This window comes from Platichthys flesus, chromosome 11, assembly GCF_949316205.1.
Source record: "Platichthys flesus chromosome 11, fPlaFle2.1, whole genome shotgun sequence".
In the NCBI taxonomy this organism is placed as follows: domain Eukaryota; kingdom Metazoa; phylum Chordata; class Actinopteri; order Pleuronectiformes; family Pleuronectidae; genus Platichthys; species Platichthys flesus.
Window position 1 is genome coordinate 19,468,116 of NC_084955.1, and position 19,943 is coordinate 19,488,058.

Consider the following 19,943-nt stretch of genomic DNA (forward strand, 5'->3'; position numbering starts at 1 on the left):
CCAAATCACGGGATGTTCCTTTTCAGGTGTGTTTGTAAGGACGTTGTTCGAGATTACATCACATTACTTTATATATTGTTTAGTTGACGCTTTTATCCAAAGCGACTTACAATTAGTGCGAGATGTATCTGAGATGGAGATAAAACGCAGAAGTATGGATGTAGCCTTGAATCCAATCTAGCTAGACCAAAATTTCAAACATTTGAAAATCATCAAAATCGTTCCCCTACAGAATCCATACATTTTGGTGAAAAAGTCTATAAACATCCTATTTCTCCATCTAACAGGTCCCTGATGCACCAAGTTTTGTGTCAATCTGTTCAGATGTTTTTGTGTAATCCTTCTGACAAACAAGCAAACAAATAATCTCCTTGGCGGAGGTGATAACAGTGCTATCTTTGAAATATTTTATATATCACTCGTCGCAGGGATGGAATAAAAGAAACAAAAAACACACATGATTTCAGGGGTGAGTGGTATTCTTTGAGTTTTTTTTTTTTCATTATAAATTTTACACAGCTGGAACAAAACAAAAAGATACATCAACACACCACAGAGGTCACAACAGTGTACCACAAAATATACAGTATACAGTACAGCGAGAGAAGTAAAGCACTGAGAATGTCTCATAAAGAATCCTAAATATAAAATAAAAAAACATGTCTCTTCTCTCAGTGAGCGGGAAATCGAGGGAGAAAATGAAAGCTCAGTAGTTGCAAAAATGAAGAATCCCCTAAAAAAAAGAAAAACTTGCATACCACAATATTATTTTTGTATAAAACATTAAAATCAAAAGAAGGATGCTCCACACTCACGTATCTATCTCGCCTGCCATCACAGGTTTGCTAACAGTCAATATGGCAAGATCAGTAGACAGACATTGATTTGAAAAGAAAAGGCCTTGTGGGCGCAGATAGTGGTTTGAGGTGACCTTTCTAGAAAAAGTAAAAAATCAAGGCCATTGGTTCCAGTGTACAACAAAGTAAAAGGGCACATCAACCCGCTATCAGACCTCTCGGGCCTGCGACCAGTGTAGAGGAGGAACAGAGACGCCAGGACTTCAAACTTAAAACACAGACACACACTCCTGCCGTGACAATCAAAAAATCTTCCATTTGGTAAAAAATAAAAATGGTACACCACATATTCCAGCAAAGGGCTGCAACCCCCCCCCCCTCCCAGATTTTATTAAACGGTGAAGTGAACGAGTGAACGTATGCCCGTTGATTTCTCCAAACAGGTGAATCTGTGACTACTGCAGCTTAGCCGCCCCCCCCCCCCCGGAGGCTCTGCTGGGCTGTCGTTAGAAAAACAAAACACACACACACAAGCTCAGCAGGCCTCTTATTTGAGCCCGTCGACCATTTCCACCATAATTCCACCAATTTTACAGCGAAAGTCGAGGATAATTAGATTCTCTGAGCGAAACGCCGCTCGTGAGAAACGCTTTCATTCGGGGGAGGCTGCAAAAGGCTTTGGGAAGAAATGACAGCAATTACGGTCCCAGGGCGGCGGCTTAATAACCACAGATGCTTTCTGAGCTCCACATCGTGCACGGTACACTTCAGCATTTGAATCCACAAAACAAAAAAAAACATGAGAGCAAAGTAAAAAAAACAAGCAAACGAGTGGTGCACTAACATAATGTACAAGCACACTGGAAATGGGAAGAACAAATTTGTACAACCTATTAGCTTTCTTGTTTCAGTGGCTTTTTTTAGCTGGATTGGAAAAACAAGCAATTCTATAGCGAGGAGTTTCTACTGGAAACTAATTAGGGAGATTTGGGGGGGGTGGGGGGGGGTATCAATGAACATTTGCAGGTGGCAAAAGATGCAATTAAAGAAACAGCACTGAAGCAAACACGGAGCTTCTTTGAGCGGAAATGGTTACAGGCGTGTGTTTAGGGATTAAATGGTCGTGAGCATAAATCGTCACTTGTTACTGGGCTGGATAAAGCAGAGCGACAGCCTGTGATACACCCGGCAGAGAGCAGATCGTTTAAGTGCTGACTCCAAAGCAGAGTAGACGCTGAGTGTTGCAAACAAGCTAACACACACTTCCGATTAAAAACACACACACATACACACACGGTGGCTTAATGGCATTTTCTGTTTAATTTGGGGTAGATAAGAACGATTGTGCCGCCGTGTTTGTACTGTTCAGCTCTACTCTGCAGTGGAGTCAAAGATGTGATTGAAGGAGTAAGATGAAAATAATGATAAGGAAAAGCTATGAAAGTGACGTCATCCAGTGATTATGAGTCTTTAACCCGTGGCAGCTGTGATGGGTGGAGCTGAAGAAAGTCGATCTTTAAAAAAAAAAAAGGAATGGGGGTTGCAACTCCACCCAGCAGGTCTACCCCAGGTTATGAAACAAGCATTGCTGATACCAGACCTGCTAAGCCTCCCGATGTCCCCAGTACAAACCCACATCCACGCTCCACCTCGTGTCCCCTTGTGTCCCCTCCTCTCAGTACTCCTCTAGTATAGTGAATCAAAAATTGGCCCTGTTGTCCTCATAACAGTTGTCCTCCTTCCCTTCATCCCTCTGCCGGTTGTTTTCCTCCACGCAGTTCAACACTGTGAGAGAAAAACACAAAAATAACAAGATAATTAACAACAATGTACAAACATTAGTTCTTTATGATAAGAAACACTGTATTTATGACTGTCTGGTATTTATCTTGATAAAAAAAGTGGCAGTATCTATATGTTAAATCAGCTAATTAGAGCAAATTCAATGTAGCTTAACTTTTTTTGCATTAAGATTACAGCAGCATCAAGAAAATTACCTTAGACAGATAGATAGATAGATAGATAGATAGATGATAGATAGATGGATAGATAGATAGATAGATAGATAGATAGATAGATAGATAGATGGATAGATGGATATATAGATAGATAGATAGATGGATAGATGGATAGATAGATAGATAGATAGATAGATGGATAGATGGATAGATGGATAGATAGATAGATGGATAGATGGATAGATGGATAGATGGATAGATGGACGGATAGACGGATGGATGGATGGATGGATAGATGGATAGATGGATAGAGGGATGGATGGATAGATGGATAGATGGATTGATGGATTGATGGATTGATGGATGGATGGATGGATGGATAGATGGATAGATAGGTCGATCCCTATTTCTGGATATTTTATTTGACAGTTGAGAGGTGCCAGGGAACGGGAGAGGACAAACGATTTTTGTAAAATGATCTGTATTTGCTCATATGAAGTTATTGAGCTTGATGTTATTTCAGACTGAAACTGAATCTGTCTGTGGCTTGGTTTTTCAGTGGACAGCTCCCAGACTAATGTTTTATTTGGCGTCTCTACAAATAAACATCACTTAATAGAATTTGAAAAGACTTTTGCATCCTTCCTGTTGTATCCATTTTAAACATAAAGCCGAAGTGTGTCTGCCGTCTTCTTGCAGTGCTGCAGCATTGCGCAGTTTGCTGTCAGCACTTTCAAACGTCCCATAAAACAAAGCTCTCTTAAAAGGGCTTTCACATGCACGTCAAACATGCCACTACCATAAATTTCAGGATGAAGTGATTTACACTCATGACGGCATTTTCAGACGACTGCGTGCAGCTGTCAGCCTCCATCATCGGAGCCGCAGCGACGAGTTTCTAAAAAAAACCCACTGTCTTTGAACCACAACTGTCGAAACTCAGTCAGCGTGACTGATGTGTCTGAAGATATTTACTTACTGTAAAGCTTGTGTTCAAACTGATCCTGCTGTGAAGGCTTAGTGGGAAAGTTTACGTTTACATGGACATACTCAGCTGAACGTTCTCCAGATAGATACCATTTACTCCAGCCAACAAGACACGTTGACCTTATTCCCTTTAAGATTAAATCCCACAGGGCCAAGACGAACTCCTTACGGTTCAGGGCGGTGCAGCTGCCATACCAGGCGGTGATGCAGCCAGTCAGGATGCTCTCTATAGGTGCCACTTCTACAGATGCACCATAGAGAGCATCCTGACTGGCTGCATCACCGCCTGGTATGGCAGCTGCACCGCCCTGAACCGTAAGGCTTTACAGAGGGTGGTGAAGTCTGCCCAGCACATCACCAGGACAGCGCTACCATCCATAGAGGACCTCTACACCCTGCGGTGCAGGAAGAAGAGCAGCCGGATTATTAAAGACCCCTTTCACCCCAGCCATAAACATTTTTGCCTGCTGCCATCTGGCCGACGGTACCGCAGCATCCAGGCCCGCACCACCAGGCTCAGAGACAGTTTCATCCCCCAGGCCATTAGACTTTTAAACTGCATACTTTTGTTGTTTTAATTTCTCCTCAGCTGTTATATTTATATATATATACTTTATTTTCTATTTTAAATTCTGATATTCTATTTTATTCTATTTTATACTATTTCTATCTTATGTTATTGTATAGTGTGTCATTACTTGAGCATTGTTAGAAGAGAGCCTGAGACTCAAGCATTTCACTGCTAGCGACTGCTTAATGTTATTGTTGTGCATTTGACAAATAAAATCTTGAATCTTGAATCTTGAACTCTGGAACTCCCATACAGCCCCTCCAGAAAATTTCAGGAAGACCTCTGGAGTTCATTGCATGTCTGAAACATCCCATTCAAATCTAGTCTGCAATTAACCTGCATTCTTTTGAACTGTGTGAAAAACCACCTAAGACCCAGGGAGGACCCTTTACAGAAAGGCCCCAGCCACTGGTCAGGCCTTTCCAACCTGCACAGCCTTCTTGCTCTGATGAGACAGCGCTGACCCCTGCACCACGATGGCCCCATGGTTAAACATTGTGAGACCTCAAGTTCGGGCTCACGACCCACCAGCCCTTAATCTCTTCCCGTGCCCTTTGTCCTGACCTGTTCAGGGGACGGTCTCTTGTTGAGGAGACCGGCCTCTTCATTGGCCTTGTCCGTCTTCATCTCAACTACGATGTCGTTGTTCACTTCTCCGCTGGCCCTGCAGAGAGGAAAAAACTAAAAGTCAGTGAGTGGGTTGAACTATATTCTCCTTGTACAACGTGATTGAAGGCTGGTGACAACTGGTCATAACAAATAAATAAATAATATTGGTCTGCTTTAGCCAACATCCATCTCAAAATGTTGTTTACACTCTACACCCATTGCCTTGGTTAAACCATTGCTTGGTTTTAAGAAAGATTTTCTTTTGCTTTAACTTTGAGTTTAAACACAAACTCAATTAAAATCAAAACTGAGATCAAACTGCTTTTCCAGCTATTTATCAGACTACAGAGACAGATGTGAGGACAAACGTCCGAGGCGATGTCTCTTTGAGGATTATTTACTGACAGAGTCTTTCAACTTCTCGCCCTGCGTCACCCTGCATACTGATCTAAAAACACAGACATTCTAAAACTGGATACGATTGAGTTTTGCCATAATTAGATTTAGTGGATACTTCTTCGTGCTGATATTTTTCATTATCAGCACTTCATTAACAAAATAAGCATTTTGAATATGGCTTGTACTTAAAGCGCATTGGACCAAGAGAGGAGAAAAGCAGCACCTAAATACAGCTCATTACTTTCACTATCCCAGCCACCATCGCTCCTTTCTACCCATCTTAACTTCCCCAGCGCTCTGTACTCACACTTCCTTCTTGTCTTTCTTGCTGCAGGGCAACTTGCGCTTCTTGTTCAGGAAGTAGATGAGGGCCACCATCAGCAGGAGCAGCAGAACACACACCACCACGGCTATCACCACCCCGCTGGAGCCACCCTGCTGCTTGTCAGCTACAGTGCCGCAAGGGACGCATGGAAGGAGGGGTGGAGGGGAAGATGGTGGGGGTGGAGGGTTGGTGGAATAGTTGAGGGAGGACAGAGGAGGCAATGAGGAGGGGAAGGGAGGGATCGATCGCAGGGGGGGAGAGTGGGAGGAGGGTGCGTTTGATTTTGAAGGGGGCAGTGGTAGGGAGAGGGGCAACATGGCGGGTGGAGGGAACAGGGGTGTTTTGATTCGTGGGGTAGAAAAGAGAGAGGGGAAAGAGGGGTAATGATTTCAGGAGAGATGGGGTGACGGGAGGATGGAGAGGATGAGACGGGCGGGGTCCAGGCGATGGGTGGATGGATGGAGGGGTGGGTGGGAGATTGGGTGGAGAGGAAAAGAAGTGGGAAAAGGGGGATTGGGATGTGGGGTTAGTTTAACTTTTGAATGGACTGACTGAAATGTGATGGGACCCCAGTACAAGGGCCTGTACACTCACAGGTAAAACTAGACAGCTGACCAGAGCCAGAAAACACTGAACATACTCACCCATCCACATATACTTGTATCACTACACTTGTGAGGACATGACTCTCCCCTCAAAACTGATGTTGCTGCATAAACTCTAACTTTTAAAGGCCATTATCCATTAATACAGATTTATACCACGGCCATTAGGGATACTAAGTGTTTCTATCTGGATAGAGTCCTTAAAATAATGGTTTGGCATTTGGGGAAATATGCCAAGTTGCTTTCCTAAAAGGATGTGATAAATTATAATATTAATACATCCGATATATAATGTGGCTGGAGCCTGGGGATAGTTGGATTATCCTGACAGTCGGGTAACATTTGAAGGTAAAAACTACACTGTCACCTCAAAAGTTCATCCTTTAAACACTATAAATCATTTGTTAAGTAGTGTCACAAGGTTTATGTGATGGAGGAGACTTCCTGGAGTTTCAGCTGGTTGCCTGGTGAACCCGGGGAAATGTCAAATCATTGCTCTAAATTCCTCGACCTCTTTTTGTCTGTCTCTCCTGGTGGTTATTCGAACTTAACCATGACTAAGGTCAATTGAAAAAAAGGCCACAAAAGCTATGAGCTGTGATATGGGCTCTGGTAGAAACTTGCCACGGCACTCTGATGTCTCCTCCTTTACAAAAGATCCTCATGTGAAGTTGAGGAAAGATTCTTTGCCTCCACTTTGTTAATTTCTTTCATATCACGACACCTCAAACACAAGGTTTTCACTTTTGTTGCCTTTTTTTGGGCCAATTAACTCTTCTCTGAACCTAAATTCCTTATTATTTAGCAAATAATTATGGGACAGATTTCATCGAATGGACATATTTAGTTTATAATTTTCAGCCTCGTTGTTAAGCATTAAATTAAAGAAAAAGGAAAATTTGGGTCAATTACAGACCTGATTGTATGTATCTGTATCACAGTATAGGAGACGCCTGTTGAGCTGATGATTGAGCTGGATAATCATTTTTTTGATTCAGCCAGGCACCATTTTGGGAATTTATTGAAGTAATTTTAAATTCCAAACTTTCTCTTCTTTCAATTCAGGGGAATTTAATTGTGTTGTCATTTAAAGAGTAAATTTATCGAAAATAATTGTCAACTTAAGTTGTGTTTTCTGACACCAGAACCTTCCTTCTTTCCGCTAAAGTCCTAGTTTAAAATCAGTCCTCACAACAGTAATACAAGTTTGCATACAAAAACACATCAGCTCTTGTAAACACAAATACACTAACTTGTGTGTATGTGCACACAGACATCAATACACACAAGGTGACTTAAAGAGTTGTAGACGTACACCATACACATGGTTAGCAGTAGGGTTAGCAGTACACACCTGACGTAAGCACAGGGTTTCCAGAGAGCAGCACTTTGAAAGAAAGAGAGTTTCTCAGTCGCGTAGCAAAGCAAAGCAACAAACACTCGACACACCACGTGGGGTAACGCACACAGAAGATAAGGTTAGAACACAATCCTACACACAGCACCCGGACGAGTAGAGAAACGACGAAGAGGGAAGAAGCCAGAAACAGGAGGACAAAGTCGGAAAGAAGACCACGAAGGAGACACAGTGAACGAACAAAGAGAGGAAAGGAAGGAATAGAATAGAATAGAATCCTTTATTGTCCCCTAGGGGCCACAAAAAGTGTAGTAGCATCCACAAGATATAGGACAGACATCATACAAAGGTGACGAGAGAAGAAGAATAACAATATACAATATCCACAGTGTTCGGTAGCAAGAGGGCAAATATACAAGATTACAGTACAGAGGAGGAAAGTGTGTGTGAGTGTTTGTGTGTGTGTGTTTGTGTGTACTAGTGTGTGTGCGTGTGAGATGGAAAGGCAGGGGCAAGAGGAGATGGGTGGAGGGGGGGTATTGCTAAATTACAGGGTCTGTACAACAAAGATTCCTGAGAAAAGGAGGGAGGAGAGGAGGAGGAGGGAGAAGGCGCTACCTCTGTCGGCTGAGTTGTCAATTGCTGCAAAAAGGAGACAAGAAAAAGAAGGAAGGGTTCAGGTTGCAGGTAATGGATCTGCCACAAGAGCAAAAGACAGCGGCTGTGATTTGAAATTCAATATGTTTTTGCATTTAAAGTTATTGTTCATGTCTTTGTTAAGTCTAGTTCAAAAACAGATTTGTAAAAACAGAGTATTACGCCATTCACAATTGAAAGTCTTTGGGGATTATGACTAGAAAATCCAGCTTAAATCAGAAAACAAGATCAGTTACATTGTACGATAATTGCTTCCTCCAAGGAGGTTATGTTTTCATTGCCGTTTGTGTGTCTGTCTGCTGGACCACGCAAAAACTACACAGCCAATCTTCTTGAAACTTGTTGGAAGGGTGAGACATGGGCCGAGGAAGAACCCATGAAGTTTCAGAGGGGATTTAATTAATGGGATGAATCCAGGAATGTGAAGTGTAGATCGTGCGTTATTTTACATTTCTCATAGAAATAGGGCTGCCCATAGATTCACTGCATGAATGTGTGTGTTTGTGTGTGTGTTTGTGTGTGTGAGTGGCAAAAAACTGTACTGTAAAGTGCTGAGTGGTCATCAAGACTAGAGAACATTAATTTGATTAGACCAACATTTCATGGGCTCTTCCTCGACCCAGGCGACATTCTTTAATCTATTTTTATTAATTCATCCAGTAGTTTTTGATTAATGCCACGAAAGAACAGGCAAACAAATGTGGATGAAAAACAAAGCCTCCCTGGATGAGGAAATCTGAGGTAGTCCTGACACTGACCTCGTTTAAGAGATACCGGGAAGGACTTGCTATCAGCTCCGTGCTCGTTGGTGACCTCGCAGGTCACCCCGGCCTTCAGGATCTCTGCGGTGGTCTGCAGGGTCACGGTGCTCACCACCTTGTTTCCTTCCAGTGACACAGACTGGCAGGGGCGAAAGGGGGGGGAAGGAGGGAGGAGAGATAGAGGAGAGAAGACAAAGAGAAGACATCTATTTTATTTCAAAGTTCATCCGTCACTTCTTAGCGAATATATTATTAACTTTGTTGCTTCTTTTCCTGTGGAACTTGGCACTCCCTCATTCTTTGGTCCCTTTCATTGTGCACACACACTCATTGTTCAATTCTGTTTCCTTTTAATTCTCCTTCACACAAGTATAGGTGGCTCCATCATACAAAGTGAATATCACTGCTTCTGAAACCATCCAATTTGACAGGATCATTCATTTCTTCACTATAATATAATATTTAAATTATGAAACAATATTCCCTTTTTTTAAAAGCCGCTAAATATGAACTGTATCAACTGTATCACATTAATATGAAATATAAGTATGAAATATTACAGCCCCACCAGCTGTGTATCGCTCTCTCTCTCTCTCTCTCCTTTTTCCATGCGTTTGAAGTTTAACATGCCGTTTTTTTTCAAGAAGAAGATCTTAAGATGCTATGAAAAATGAATCATGCCTCAAACTTCACATCTTGACCCAAATGGAAACTCCACTGCTAATAGCCCTGTTTGTTTGACATACATTTTCCCCTCCACAGGCTGTACACTCCCCTCCAGGAGAGCATCAATGGCTCTTATTGACTAAGTGCTTCTTTTAAACTGCACAGGAGGAAAGGGGAATCTTTGTCTCGGCCGGCCTCGTCTTTGTTTTCACACTCGTACCTCCTTTCCTGAGGGCTTCCAGGTGAACTGAGGGGCGGGGTAGCCATAGGCCGAGCACTTCAGGGATACCATGTCTCCTTCCTTCACAACCTCTCCTGCAGCGGGAGTCTCGATCATCGGCTTTCCTTGGGAGGGAGGAACATTTGGAACATTTTTTTATAAACAGTGCAGCCAAACCTCTAAAGCATCCATTTCTCACCTGCTTCCACCCACTATACAACTTCCTTCCTTTGACTAAAACAATACTCTGCACGCCCTAACGCTGATCATGGTCATTAGACTATGTGAGTGTGATTTAGAAAAGAAAAAAAGAGTGTGCATTTCTTAGAGAAAACTAAAAGATCTCCACCCGAACCTGACTGACATTCTTTTTATTTGTGTCTGATCCCGACACAGTTAAAGTAAGCTGCACCAAGTTTGTGTGACACTGTCCCGGAAACAGATGGTTATTGCTAAAAAAACAGTGCAATTGTGTGTGTATGTGCGTGTGTGTGTTACCTTTGACGGTGAGGTTGACACTATACTCCGCTGTCAGTCCTGGCACAGAGGGCACAGCTCCAACACACACATACTCTCCAGCTTTATCGTAGGAAACATCTTGGATTGACAGAGTGCCGTCCTGAGAGAGCACATCAGAGCCCTGGAGGAACACAAACATCCAGGATTAAAACCAACTGGACTCCACACTCCTCTTTATCCTGTGTGTGTGAATATGAGAGCCAGATCTGCTTTGTGAATATCTAGTTGGAAGGCACGCTGCTATGCTGGGAAAGCAGAGGAAAAACCTCCACACTCCACAATGTGCTGATAACAGATACAAGTCGAGTCCTCCATGATGAGCCTGTCTCTTGCAATTCCTCTGAGAGGAATCTTTCTTTCGAAGAACAAACACCTTCTTTACCCACAAAACCAGCAGCCGGTTTGTGTTTTTTTCATGGCACCCCGTAGACACAACAATAGACAGACAGGTAACAACAACAAGCCTGACACTGCAGGAACACTGTGCACACAATAGATGGAGGAGCAGGGATGAAAACCCCAAAATACCAACGGTGTCACACTGATTTGTGGTTTTTACAGTAACAGAATGTACAGGGTTGCTTCAAATAGACTGAAAGAGTCAATACATCTTCTGCTCCCTGATAAGTTAAAAAAAAATAATTGAGGATATGACATGTTGTGCATAGTTTGTCCCTGAAACGAGACGAGTGGGAGCTTCTTGTTACCATCAACTGCTGCACAGAGAATACGCTAAAATCCAAATAGTTTTTCATACTGGCCGTCGGTCCTCCAGAAAGAACAACACATAAAGAGTTTTAAATGTGTAAAGTCAAGTTACTGATAAAAAGTTAAAATATAAGAAACAAATTTTCCACTTGCATTTCTCCCACAGGGGTTTGGATTCACACTTATACACTGACACGCACCATGTGTGGCTGTTGTTTTTTTTCTCATTCGCGACATTGAGCAAACTCCAGTGTCTCCTCTCCAGTTGCTGCAACTGGATACGATACAATACAGCCAGTGTGGAGGGGCCACAAGTGTTGGTAAAGGGAGCCCTGCTTCAGACCTGCAGGCTCCAGGGCTGAGGAGCAGCTGCGTATACAGTGAAGCTCTGTATCACAGTTTAGAAATGTGGTATTTGACCACTGGAGAAGGACACTGCAATCGTGGTTGCTACAAATCTAAACCGTTTAAAAAAAAAATTGAAATAAAAAGCCCAAGGAAGAATCTCGCAATTTGTCGAAATGGTTGTTGTGAAAAATAAACATTGTCTGTATTTGCTCAGAACAACTTCTGATTGGGAGTAGAAGGAAGTTCTGCATAAATTCATTACAGTTGAATGAAGGTGACGGGAAAGAGAACACACCTTTTTCCACTGAACAGTGTGCGCGGCGGAGCCCTTGGTCTTGCACTGCCATTCCACGCTGTCTCCCAGCTTGACAACTTGAGGCTCGACAGGGGTCACGTTCACGGGGTCAATGTCTGACACGGACAAAATGAAAAGCAAATGAGGGACGGGGCCAGGGACACACAAAACTCATCGATATATATCAAACAGTTAAAGAAGTGCCACTTGAAATGAAACAAGCTTCACATCGTTTAAAGCACCATGTAATAAGGTTCTTAGTATGACCAGACTAAGCAGAATATTAGATTTTTACAAAGCTAATGTACTTACTCTGGAGTTAAGCCCATTTCGAAGCCTAAGTTAAGCCTCTTCCATGCTATTTCTGGGCTATCTGCGCTTAATGTGTGCGATAAGATCAAATTAGGTAGTGTAGTTGGGATAACATTAAAGTAGCAGATCAACTGTGAGAAATTGAATTGGATATCGGTCGGCTGAAAGGATTCCATTAAAGCTCATTCTCCTCTAACCCTTTTAATTCTATGATTTACTGATGGAAAAGACTGGCCTCACTGCAGCGGCTAAACTGCACAAACAGGAGGTAAACAGTTCTGTATCTGTTTGTACAGATAGCAGCTCTGTGTGTGTGTGTGTGTGTGTGTGTGTGGGTGTGTGTGTCTTTGGCTCACTCACAGTGGACATTGAGGTTGATTTTTCCGCTCAGGTCAGCGTCCATGTTGTCGAAATCTATGGCTGAGCACTTGTACAAACCGGAGTCTGTGCGCTTGACCGATTTCAGCGTCAGGAGTCCGTCCTGACCGCTGATGACCTCTCCCTGCAGGTGGAAGCACAGGTGTTACAGTAGAAAGAGACATGGATAAAGACCGATGAGCGTAAACCAAGATGGACGACATGACAGCCCCCAAAAGTGAAGCCGAAACATCTGCTGGCTGTAGTGTGGATAATAAACCCTGAGCTATCTTTTTCAGAAGACGGATCCAAAACTAAAACAAATCTAAATAATTGTCGAATAAACTTCTTCTGTGGCTTCACACCAGGGTAACAACTGGGCAGACTCAGCACAAGATGGCGGCACACATATATTTTGGCCTCATTTTTGTACAGTGGGAGGAGGTAACGACATGTCGTCCATCTTTATTCACAGTCTATTGTGAAGACTGAGTGAGGGTAGGAAATATGATGTCATATTTATAAAAAGTTGGAATACGTGGCTGTATTTCTATATTATGTTTCTCTCCTGTATGAAAACTCTGTGCACATGAAATACACACGTACGTCTTTAGTGAAGTCGAACTCGGGCTGAGGGTTTCCGTCAGTCTCACACTTCATGGTGACAGTGTCGCCCTCTTTGACTGCTTCGGTGTTGACGAGGGAAAAGGTTGCTGTCTCCGATGGATCTAGACGGACAAGAACAGACATAGAACAGGTGGAAATTCCTCCTTTGGATACATTTACACTGTTATACTTTAAATCATCAATCACAGATGGCCGATGCATTCCTGAAGGGATGTTTTACTTTCCCAGCGCCTCCCCTTTCTCTAGCTTATCTTTCCTCTTTAGCTCACAATCAAATTCCACAGTGGCTGCTTTAAACGGCATTGTTCGGCTAAATGAGAGATATGCACCCAATGATTTAAACCCCGAAAGCAAAAGCAAAATACACAAGATCACCTATAATTTTTTCAAGGGCTGCAAATACAGATCTATCGTTTTGTCTGTTTTGCTTGAAACAATCTCTCAAAGAAAACAGTCTCTCAAAGAAAGACTGAAGCTTCATTTGTGGGCCCCCCCCCATGCTACCAGGCGAGCAGCAGGGGCCAATTAATAATAACTAATTCGCCACAAAATCCTTTACGGAGGAATAGCACAGGCCCATCGAAGACCCTGCTGCAAGCGCCTCATCACACATTAACCTCCCCAACAAGTCTGCTGTCGCCCCGTTGCTCTCCACTCACAGTTCAGGTTGATGGAGATGGTGTCGGACTTCTTCTGTTTGATCTGGTCCCCTGGCATGCTGAACTCCACGGTGCACTGGAACACGGCGTCCTTGTCGGCCTTGGTGGGCTGCATGTACAAGGTGCTCTTCATGGTGTAGAGACCCGAGGCCTCCTTCACCACCGAGGGGACCATGAAGGTCTCTGACAAAGAGAGGGGACGACATCAAATGATCAACTAATCAGTCGAATGGGAAAACAATGGATTAGTTCCAGAAATACGAGGTGTGTCCAAAAAAAACTCACTAGTCACTATATAGTGATCTATATACTGAGTTGGAAATTTAATAGAGCAGTCCCAATGTTTGAAGTGTCCCAAAGCGTCTTTTTCTACTAAGAAAGTCCCTATACTGGGAAGGAGGAGTCAGGGGCTGGGTAGGGGATTTTGGACACAGTTTTTTGATCATTAGCCGGAGAACACTTACTCTCTTTCCTGTCCTTGTATTCAGGTAGGGGCTGGCCATCTTTGAACCAGATGATTCTCGGCTGGGGATGTCCATTCATCGTCACACATGCGCTGATCTGATGAGACAAAATGCGGTACAAACAACAGATAAGTGGCCGAAACTGTTTCTCGTCAGTCTTTATACAAAATCAGTGAGCAGGGAAACAAACACAAACCACCCACACACCTCGGAGCTGGTGGTCTCTCCCACGGAAATGGCCTGACGCGACGGCCTGGTGAGCACTGGCTTCTCGGGAGCCCCTGAGACAGAAAACGGGAGGGCCAAGTTCGTTATTACTTACGAGAAGGAGAAGCTTTAATCGTTAACCCTGAGATTCACACACACACACACACACACACAGACACACACACACACATAACCACTCACTGAACTTCCATATATGCAGCGCAACCCACATGCCTGCTGACCTTGTTAATTAAGTCGAGCAGTAAATATCCTGCCACACATTATTCCACTGTGACCTGGTTCACATGAGCTGATAAGGGTCAGATCACAAAAACACTCCCCCACCCCCCCGCACACGGGTTCCCTCTCATTTCTCTGCTTTATTCCCTCGCTCACTTCTCCACATGCAAGGTCATCTTATCACTGCCTGCAGCTGTCGACTTCTTGTAAAAATAAACAGTAGATGGGTATTTCTCTCTCTGCCGCACTCAATCAGTTCTTTTTCTTCTTAAGCTGCGGCCATAACCGCAGCTTAAAACCATTTCTTCTTCACACACCAGACATATGTAAGCATTGAGACACAGTGGGAAACGGTAACGTTGAAAAGGTTTCTTCACCCTGACACTGAGCACGACTATATAAATAAGTTATTCGAGAATTGTGAACGTTTGAAGGGTTGCGGCAGGAGAGGACAGGCGGAGAAGTGGAAGCAGGCTTGGTTTTATTCCGTTGAAGTGTGCTTCGGCTCGGTAGACATACTGTTTCAGTCTGTACTGTAAAGCCTCCAGAGAGAGAGAGAGAGAGAGAGAGAGAGAGAGAGAGAGAAACCAGGCTATCACTGCTATAGCTCAACGCCCTCAGGGGACCTCATAACTCAGTCCTATTAAGTGAAGGCAGCACAGACACACCATAATTCATCCCCCAAAAAGTCAAGTGTTCAAATGTGCACAGAGAGAAAATTGCTGGTCTGTGAGACAGCCTGTTTGTTTTTTACAACTTTGGGCATAAAGTGCATCTTTAAAAAAAAAGGCCCTTGTCTATCAGCTCTTTACTGAGGTATTGTTTAACACTGACGGGCCCACTCACATCCAACAGCGTATTTTTACGAGGTTGCTTTAAACTCCAGCTTCCTCTGAATGGATGAATGGTTAACTTGTAAGCTCATTTTCGAGTGGCAGCTTCACCAAAGCGACGGTTGTTTCGCCATTCGAACGGTGCAACCCCCCCCCCCCCACCCACCATTTAGTGTGATTGATCAGTCCAATCCAAAATGCAAATGACTCCTATTCATCTCGGTGCGGTTACTAAATGCAAAGAAGTATGATTGATGCCAGTTAAGGGATTGCAGTGGGAGGTGCAAGGACACGGCGCGGCTGCACCAGGGTCAGCCCTCGGCGCCCGGGTGATAAATCTGGACTGTTATTAAGGTGAGATATATGAGACATGACAGGTGGGATTGAACTATTCATCAATTGTGTCAGAAGTGATTAGATTGTGGTTAATTGACCTCCGGGGAACTTATCAAAGGAAAGTGGTCCCCCCCCCCCCCCCCCCCTGGTTGGAAAAAGTTCCAGACAGTAAAACATATGATTAATAAAAAGTATCTCCAGATTTCGACGAATGTGACAGATCACACTTATTGATAGTATATTTCCATATGGAGGTTTTGCATGGCGTTAGATTGAGTAGGTGTGAAATGCAATAAGCTAAATAAATGACACGCATTAGGGCCGATTAAGCCGCTTTAAATCAAAGTATGCGTGAACTCACGCGCCGATCTGATTAAAGCATTAAACCTGGTGACGGTGACAAGTTACTCCACAGATCAACAAGTGTGTGGGAAAGTGTGTGTCTATGTGTCAGGATCGCGATGAGGTCACATCAAAAGGTCAAAGTGCACAGGCCGACTCACAGAAGACTTTCAGCATAGTGGAGGCATCTGCGACCCCGGAAGGGCCGGCCATGACCTGGCAGTAGAAGAGGAGCTCGTCGGAGGGCTGAGCGGAGGTGATGGTCAAGCTGAAGTCCTCTCCCATGCTGATGCGGCCTGTGAGGGGGGTGCCCTCGTCAATCTTGGCGTCACCCCCCTGGGGGCGGAAAGCCACGCGCTTCCTGGCTCCCTGCTCGTCCTGAACGGGCAGACGGAGGTTAAAAGGTGCAGGAAGAGGGAAATGAGGAAGATGAAGATTAAAACAAATTGTGGAAAAAGAAGACATAGGTGATTAAAAATGCCACTTTTGAAAGTGCCCTCCATTTTTCTTCACTTGGATAAGAATTTATTTGATCTAAAATGAATACTCTGACGTTACTTACCATGTACCAATCGACGATAGTGTTGGCTGATGCCGGTGCGCCAGTGAACGTGCAGGGCAGTTTGACGGTCTCTCCTTTCAGCACTTCCACCTTAGGTGTAACGTTCACGGTCAAGGCCGCACAGGAAACTGGAGAGAAACACAGAGAATAAATGTGATTAAGGACCAGGGGGATTTGTCAAAAAGTCCGATTAGAGTAAATGATATAAATTTAAAATTTGTAGTCAGGTCACTTTTCAAATCCTCAATCACGCAATTCTTCTTTCCTCCATTCAGTCAGGTAAAAGCTTTTGACAAAATGCACCAATAGCAGGTTGTATTGGATTAAGGAAATTAAAAACCTGTGGCTAAGTACCATCCGGTGTTTGGATATAATTTGCAGTGGCAGCACAAGATAAAGAACCTAACTGAATCCCTGTTTCATTTCAAAACCTTATGACTTCCAGTAACATCTTCGAGTCGACTTTTATTAGACAAGTCCAGCACGACACGCACGGGGATGTTCAATATCGTGATGTCGGGAGGAAATGAGGAGACACAGAGACGGGAAGGAAAAGACAAATAATGAAGTCACAATGTCTACAACCTGTCTCCACTGAACGCCAGTGTGCATGTTTAATACCCGCAGGGCGTCGGGGCGTTCAAACACTGTTACGAGAAGCGGGAGCAGCCGCGCGGTGACCATGAGGGACTTTATCAGCGCCGGAGCACGCCTTCCCCTGCAGCGCCTCGGGCAGGCTGCACTCGTCACTTGTCGTGTGCACACATCACACACACTAGCAGCAAGAGGCTGGGGTCTGTGATTACCCCACGCTTTTAGGCAGAGTGCTGTAAACACATGTACACACACACACACACACACACACACAAGTAATACAGTAGACATGTTGTGAGGCTCCGGAGATGACAACTGCAGGGCGATGCCAGAGGGACTGACCACACACAGACACACACACACACACACAGGCTTTTAACTGCACCTTGCTCTTGACACAGAAACACACAAATCCTCCACAGGAAAAATGAATATTATCTTTACTGGAAAATGTGCATAATCCCAAATATAAAAAACGCTTGAATTCGATCAGATTGGATTGACGGCAATTACAACAATATCAATGTCAACAGAAAGTCGAGGCACAGGAGTAGAGCTGCACCGAAACCTCCACAACTTCCAGTCCTGCAGCATTTTGTTGAGTAGAGTCAGAAGAGAGCAACATACACAAGTTTCATCTTGTGCTACTGTCAATGCATTTCTTTAAAGTGCTGACTGAAGCAAATAAGCAACAAATAAATGACATTTAGATCAATGACCAGTGGATTCTGCTGCAGGAGACGTGTCGGGAGATCCTACAGACGTTTTCACATGTTTTTTTTAGTCAATGCTTGACGTTAATGTTTGTGATGGCTGTGAATCCAAAAAGACTCCAGCAGGTTACAACTACCCTTCACCCATGAAGAGATCCTGAGGGAAGCTAAAAGGCCATCGTGATTAGCACTCTCAGTGTTCTCCATTGAATAGAGACATTAGGATGCACTAGGTGTCCTGGATCTCAATGGGAGAGAAGAGAGCGAGACCAGAGGATGAGTTCAAACTGGTTTCTGTGGCTAGAAGAGTTTTTCTCCAAACTCTCTGAACGACTTGCATCGAAAGAAACAAGGAGGCGAGTAGGTTACTGCATTATGAGGGGAGGGGCGGGGAGAGAGGAGGGAAGTGAGGGGGGGAAGGATGGAGAACTGGATGACAGGATGCAGCTCCCTTTCCGCTAATGAAATCACTGTAGCACATACGGTGTCATAAATCGTGTAACGTACAGTAATGTATGAATACAAGGGAGTTCACTGTTGTGAGTGTGAGGCTCTGATAAATGGAAAGGAAGGACAACAGCAGAGGAAGGACGACGGTGTTTGAGGTTCAACTGACGGATCATTTCAACTAAATCAAGTCATCAACGTGGAAGGCATCAATCATCGTCTGTCCACCTTGATAAAGACACATGCCTGCCCGTGATGTGCTTTAAAGAAATGATGAACGAAGGAGTGGAGCCATATTCAGAAGTTTATCAGAGAAAACAAAATAAAAATATGTATTAATACAGAGTAAATAAGTGAAACTTCGAGTAAACAGCCAAAATACTTCTATACAGAAAGCACGATGCAGAGTAATTCAAATATCCTTAAAAATCCAGAGATTTACCCTCAAATTAATATTCATACTATCCCGATCAGATCCAAGTTGCTAAAGAACGAGCTGCAGCTCCGCATCCTGTATGGTAACATAAATTAATCATCTATTTCTGGACAAACAAAATCTACACGTGAATAATTTATTTTCTTGCGAGAAACTGCCAAGAGCATGAGGAGGCCCGGCTTCTGGGACTCCCAGTTGCTTGACAGGCTGTTTTTTAATAACAGGGGCGGGAGAGATGAAAGTGCGTTTGCTCAAGATGTCTAAAGCGAGATGAGAGGAGCTGAGGGACGGCAACCTTGTTATCACCCTGCTGAGGAAGAGAGGGAGCCGAGGATGAGGAGGGAGAGAGAGAGAGAGAGAGAGAGAGAGAGAGAGAGGGAGGGAGTCGAGAGGAGGTAATAGGAAGGGCTGTCAAAAACACAAACTGCGGTTGCTTCGTTTAGCGTGTGTTTTTGTGTGTTTGTGTGTTTGTGTGTTTGTGTGTTAGCGGGAGACATTCCTTCAGGGGCGGATGCGGTGATTCACCACGACCCACGGACCACATGGAGGTCAGGGGTCAGTCAAGCGTTGACATTTGATAAAAGATCCCATGTCTCTGTCTGCTCTTTAATTTATACACTTCCTCTTCATACACTGTTTCCACTTCCCTCGATTCTATTTTTATGCCGCCTCTCTATAGTCTATCTCTTTTTTTTTTTTTTTGGGTGCTATCTCCATCCCTTCCCAGCACCGCATCCCGCCCTGATTAAATATTATGTCCTTCCTGCTCAGAAGCTCCGGAGTGAACCAACATTAGTTTTTACAAACCCAGTCTCATGTTCTTGAGTTAGTGAGAGGGATGCGGCCCAAGAGAAAAAAATCCTCCTCTGTTTCGGCGCCAACACAAACAGCGAAGCCAGACGAGCAAACGCACAAGAATGTGTGAGTAAACCGAGCGCTGTGCTTTTAGGCAGCACTCAGGATTTAAGGGTCCCGCTAAGTGGTGCATGGGAAAAATACACACCCACAAACACACATACCACATTAAATCAA

The 19,943-nt window shown here is 43.9% G+C and overlaps 1 protein-coding gene across 1 annotated transcript in view; it reads right to left on the minus strand.

The window, feature by feature from the left end:
* Positions 1-470: 470 nt before the first annotated feature.
* The window catches only part of bcam (basal cell adhesion molecule (Lutheran blood group)), a 50,362-nt gene continuing 30,889 nt past the window's right edge, over positions 471-19,943 (minus strand). The window contains exons 2-16 of the mRNA XM_062398569.1: positions 16,722-16,849; positions 16,321-16,537; positions 14,409-14,482; positions 14,202-14,298; positions 13,738-13,920; positions 13,058-13,179; positions 12,455-12,596; positions 11,783-11,898; positions 10,411-10,552; positions 9,913-10,037; positions 9,024-9,165; positions 8,227-8,250; positions 5,629-5,770; positions 4,878-4,977; positions 471-2,582 (exon numbers count right to left, since the gene is read on the minus strand). Coding sequence (XP_062254553.1) covers positions 2,577-2,582; positions 4,878-4,977; positions 5,629-5,770; positions 8,227-8,250; positions 9,024-9,165; positions 9,913-10,037; positions 10,411-10,552; positions 11,783-11,898; positions 12,455-12,596; positions 13,058-13,179; positions 13,738-13,920; positions 14,202-14,298; positions 14,409-14,482; positions 16,321-16,537; positions 16,722-16,849 — 1,760 coding nt within the window. The 3' untranslated portion in view covers positions 471-2,576. The remainder of the gene's footprint in view (positions 2,583-4,877; positions 4,978-5,628; positions 5,771-8,226; positions 8,251-9,023; positions 9,166-9,912; positions 10,038-10,410; positions 10,553-11,782; positions 11,899-12,454; positions 12,597-13,057; positions 13,180-13,737; positions 13,921-14,201; positions 14,299-14,408; positions 14,483-16,320; positions 16,538-16,721; positions 16,850-19,943) is intronic.